The sequence below is a fragment of the Symsagittifera roscoffensis genome, chromosome 4, assembly GCF_963678635.1.
Source record: "Symsagittifera roscoffensis chromosome 4, txSymRosc1.1, whole genome shotgun sequence".
Classification (NCBI taxonomy): domain Eukaryota; kingdom Metazoa; phylum Xenacoelomorpha; order Acoela; family Convolutidae; genus Symsagittifera; species Symsagittifera roscoffensis.
In genome coordinates this window covers 54,888,733-54,894,128 of record NC_087065.1, presented here as the reverse complement: position 1 = coordinate 54,894,128, position 5,396 = coordinate 54,888,733, and the positions used below count along the sequence as shown (strand labels likewise).

The 5,396-nt window shown below is 33.5% G+C and overlaps 1 protein-coding gene across 4 annotated transcripts in view; it reads right to left on the bottom strand.

Annotated features, from left to right (window-relative positions):
* Positions 1 to 877: 877 nt before the first annotated feature.
* LOC134845101 (syntaxin-binding protein 5-like) overlaps positions 878 to 5,396 on the bottom strand; it is a 99,739-nt gene continuing 95,220 nt past the window's right edge. For all 4 annotated transcript variants that reach the window (XM_063861952.1, XM_063861953.1, XM_063861955.1 and 1 more), the window contains one exon: positions 878 to 1,491. In XM_063861952.1, coding sequence (XP_063718022.1) covers positions 1,354 to 1,491 — 138 coding nt within the window. In that variant the 3' untranslated portion in view covers positions 878 to 1,353. The remainder of the gene's footprint in view (positions 1,492 to 5,396) is intronic.

The window sequence follows — 5,396 nt, the reverse complement described above, 5'->3', positions numbered from 1 at the left end:
AAAAAAAACGAATTTTTTTTTGAGAAATAAAAAAAATCCAATAAATAGTCAAGGAACAAAATAAACAGCATTACATAAGTATTTATTTTTTAACGAGCGTCCACTAAGCCGACATTGCATTCATTGAGCCAAAAAACAGCCGCTCTAAGCCGCTCAGTGAGCTGAAATTAAAATCAGGGTAACTAAGCCCATAAAACATAAGTCGAAAACATTTGGGCCGAATGAAACTTTTAAGCCAAACAAAAAACGAAAATACACGAAGTCAGGGTGAAAAATTAAATTACAAGAATACATCAAAAAAACTTGCATCGATGAAAATTTTTTTATAAACTCATACACTGAAAAAAAAAAAGATCCGGCTCAAACCAAAGGTTTCAGAGACAAACGCGTAACTTCTAAGCCAAGCATGAAGCAGTCTCACGAAGTATCACTAAGAAATAGACTTCAATTTCACCTTCAGATGTAAAAAAAAGTGTTTGCGGGAAAAAAGTCTACCTCCCGATTGCAAGACACTTGATTTCGCAAGTGTAACCAGTGATAGAGTAAATACAATTGAATTATGTATCAGGATCAATCCATATTTTAGCACACAATTAGAGTAGATTTATGAAGATTGGAATTGTGACCGGCATCAACTATCGTGGTTTTTCGGCATAGCTGCGGAATGTTGTTGGGTGGGTGCAAATTAAATTCAGAATTATGAAATAGTTTAAAATAAAATAGCAAAAACTTTAATTGTCAAATGAATAATTAAAAGTTAATTATCAAGCAAGACAACATTCAACTGTTAATAGTTCGACGATGAAAACAATCAAGTTCTCTTGATGCAAGAGATGATTTTCGGACAAGCATTGATTTTAAGTCATATAGCTCATATTTTAAAACAAAGTCATATTTTAAAATCAGTCCTCTCCCAATTTTTAAGATATTTTTTCCCCTGTTTTAACAGTCGACGATTGCTGGCTGATAAAATGTCCTGGTGCAGCATTATATATACAATTGGCACCATATAGAAAGCCGAAACATCCAACTTTAACTACTTTAGCATCTACAACACAAACTCGAATCCGGTAAACTCGAGCGTCGAAAGAATAATCAGGTCTATCTAGAATAGAACAGCAGCTTTCATAACTGTAAAACGCAATAACATGTCAAAACAACAGAAATATTATATCCAAAATGGCTAAAAATAATTTAAATTTAGTTTTCGAGTTTCAAACTCATTGTAAGCTACATAACCATCTCTCTATACCATCAGAGTTGATATATTCTACATCCTGGCTTTGCTTGTACGGCCAAAGGTTATGGACATATCGCGGGCCATACACCTGTGTGACTATTTTCTTCATCCATCTATATTTGGTACCACTTTTTGTTCTTGTACTTGTCTGCTAATCCTTCTGCGTTGCGAGAGAATTGCTGGGCGTTATCTCTCATTTGGGCAGTTGCATCTTCTACTTGATTAAGTTTTTCTCCACGTTCGACCAGCGCCTTGAACAAAGCAATAACAGATTAAAAATTCAATTAACCAAACTATGAGAGCCCAGCAAAAAAGAATCACATTTGATTGTTTCTCAAATAGCACCGCTCTACAACTCTCCGAAGGTATAAGCAAACTTTCAAAAATCATCCTAAATATCAAAATTTATAACTTAAACAGTATAGCCGGTTGCTGTGCGAGTAGCATAGCATGTTCCGCACATTATCTTAAAACACATACAAAAAAAAAATCTTTTTCACATTAGTGTCGTTTTTTGTTCGTGGTGTGATGAAAGGATCTGAAATTTGAGTGTATACAATATTCATAGTTAAATGGACATTTAGAATAAGTGTTTTCTGCAAGAAATGAGAAAAAAAAACATTCAATAAAAAAATCGATGTCGCAGAAAAAAACTTCGAAAAGTTACATTACTGAAATAAAACTAAATTTTCAGGGCTGGAATAAGTGTCACGGCTCTTTTTATATATTAAGCCTGATCGCTTGCTTTTTTCGCTCGAAATTAGACCAAATGTCAAAAAAACGCAAATCGTTTTTTTTCGGCGTGAGAAAACTTCATTGAAATTTTTTATGTCCAAATCACGACTGAAAGGACTTTAATATGATATATTACTCAGCTCATCTGATGATCATTTGTGGAACCTCAGTTTTCTCGTTAAAAAGTATTTAAGACAAAGACACGAAGCGCAGCTTCGCGCAACTTGCGCTACAACAAAATCATAAAACATAACCAATCGAAGATTGGAAAAGAGTATGGACGCAAGTAAACATAAAAAACACTGACTTTCTTTAAAAAAATCTCAACTTTCGCATTCCAGGAAAAAATAGATACCATTTTGGCATTTTGAATTTCTAGAAAAACTTATAATTGGCGCTTTTTTTGATAACATGAACTCAACTAGAGAAAACTGGATCAATAAGTAAAGTTTTTATTCCGCTGGGAAATCTTAAAAGCAAGCTCCATGTTTTTTGCCCCATTTCCACGTTCCTATCTGCAAAGTGCTATATATGTCACTTTCAGCAGATGAATTTCAATTGAACTCAAAAAGTGCATTATACATAGGTGCATTCATAAACGCATGAATATGTATGAATGCAAATCTGTAGTTATTAGATATTTTTCCTTAAAAAAAGTCAACAAGACCTATACAGAGTGTTCACTGCGTTCATTATTCTTAAAACGCCTAAGTCGAAAAATGGAAAATGTTAAGAAAAAAACAGGTGAACCAAAATTTTCGTATGTCTCGATGAAGGATACCTAGGTCCCAGCCAAAGCTGGAGGTACATGTTTGATATTTTTGAATTTATTATAGTGATACAGGACGAAAAATTAAGGAGCAACCACTTCCGCACAACCGATAAATTTGCACAACCGCTTTTTTGATCGAAAAATTCATCTCAGATTTGATAGTGAAGTTTTTAATAAAATTCGAAAAGTTTCTACAAAAAACAGAAAAAATTCAAAAACTTGACTTTCCGAAATCCGCGTAACGTTTTTCTGCTAAAGGGAGGTATTGGCCAGTACAGCAGAGAAAAATCCCAAGATCGGGTAGCTCGATTAAACACTTAAGAAACTGGGCGTAGCAAATTATAAAGGCGAGCTTCCAACAACCTGTTGTGTCGATTAAACCATGATATCAAAATTGGCGCGATAATTATCGAGAATAAAAATATCAACAAATCAGAAAGATGACATTTCAGAGAACTATAGCCTTTAGTTTAAAAAATGCCAATCGTAGATTGGAAAAGAGTAATGAACGCAAGTTAACATAAAAAACAGGGACTTTGTTAAAAAGATCTTAAAAAACGAATTTCAAAGAAAAAAGGTGCCCTGAAGGCTCTTTGAATTTCTAGAATGATGTATGATTGGCATTTTTTTGATAACATTATCCCAACTTGAGAAAACTGGATCTACAGGTAAAGTTTTTTTTCCGCTGGAAATCTAAAAATTAAATTCCACTTTCGAAACTAGAAATCGTTCATGTTTTCTGGCCCGAGTTCCTTTAATCGTATTTGGAGAGTGATATTAACGTCACTTTCAGCAGATGAATTTGAATTGAACTCAAAAAAGTGCATAAATACCAAAACGCATTCATATACGCATCAATATGTATGAATGCCCATCTGTAGTTATTAGAGACTTTTAAGACTTTCCTGAAAAAAATTCAGCAATATCTATATAAGAGTTTTCACTACGTTCAAAACTCTTTAGAAATTGAACGTTCCCACTTATGCAGAAGATATTCACCGTAACTTCGATTGAATACATTAACCCAGTATAAAATCTGTGCGCAGTACCGCATGCAGGGGAGCTTCTAACAACCCGTTCGTTGGTTTGAAACCAAAATATGGGAGAGTATTTCGAAAAACTCATGAATTTTAGAATGAAAAACGCTCTAACTATCAAAAATTTGACTTTTCCCAGGACAATAATTTTTTGAACAAAATATTGTGACAGGTCGCTAATGCAGCGAAGCTTCCCACAACCGGTTATCTTCATGTAACCTACAACCTCAGGTTTGGGGGTTCGTTTTTGAGAAAGTTTAGAAAAAAAACATTCCAAAACGATCACAAAAATCAAAAATCGAATCCATTTGACAATTACGAGTAAAATAAATATTTGTGTAAAAAAGATTGCGCACAACCACTTAAGGAGAGGAGCTTTTCATATCCCTTCTATTCAATGAAACCAAAATTTCAGATTTGATAGGTTAGTTTTTGAGACAACGAGAATCAAAATTATCGGTCAAAGATTCCCCTCACAGACCTATTCGAAGGCTGCAGACAAGAATTGAAGCAACAAGAGACCAGAAAAGTATGCAGGCACACATGAATGTAAGCAGACTTCTTATGGATATTCTTTTTTGAAAATCGGTAGAAGGAATTTGTGCAAAAACTAATAAAGTTTTCTAAAGCGTCTCAAAAAATAACATAGCCAATCGAAGATTCAAAAAGAGTAATGAACGCAAGAAAACATAAAAAAACCCTGACTTTCTTGAAAAAATCTCAACCGTTGAATTTCAAAGAAAAATATAGATGCCCTTTAATCTCTTTGAATTTCTAGAACAATTTATGACTGGCGCTTTTTTGATAACATGAAACCAAATTGAGAAAACTGAATCGATAAGTAAAGTTTTTATTCTGCTGGGAAATCTTAAAAGCAAATTCCATGTTCCACGTTCCTATTTGCAAAAAGCTATTTATGTCACTTTCAGCAGATGAATTTCAATTGAACTCAAAAAAAGCATTATACCTAAGTGCATCAATAAATTAAGTCTTTACCCTAAAATTTTTTTTTAAAAGTCAGCAAGACCTATATGAGGGTCTTCACTACTTTCATTACTCTTTAAAAACCATACATTTTCATATTACCTAAATTTATCAAACAGGAATTCTAGGCAACAATGCCAAGCCAGACATTTGAAATTCAATTTAGCAACTGCTACCAACTGAGCAAAACTTAGGAAGCAGAAACAAAGCCGACAATCTTTGGGTAGACGACACTAAATGTGTTGGTAAAAAACCAACTTTGAAAAAAACCGTAAAAGTTTCGATTACCCCTGAAATTACCCTGTAAAAACTAGTATCCAACCAGTAATTAAATTTGAACTTTCATGAAATTGATTTTGTTTCAGTAGTTGCTAACCCGAAAAAAGTCTTTTTTTCCTATTCGATAACGCTTGCTAATGGCAAGCGTGAAAAACTGAAACATGACTGACAGACAGTTGGAAAAGAGTCAATGAAGGCAAGGAAAGAAAAAGATTGCTGACTTGTTTTTCGAAAAACCTTCAATTTTCGATTTTCAAGTAAAAGTATGAAGCCTCAAAGTTCTTGAATTTCAAAAACAAAGAACTATTGACAATTTTTTGATGAAAATAACACAAAGTGAGAAAACTGG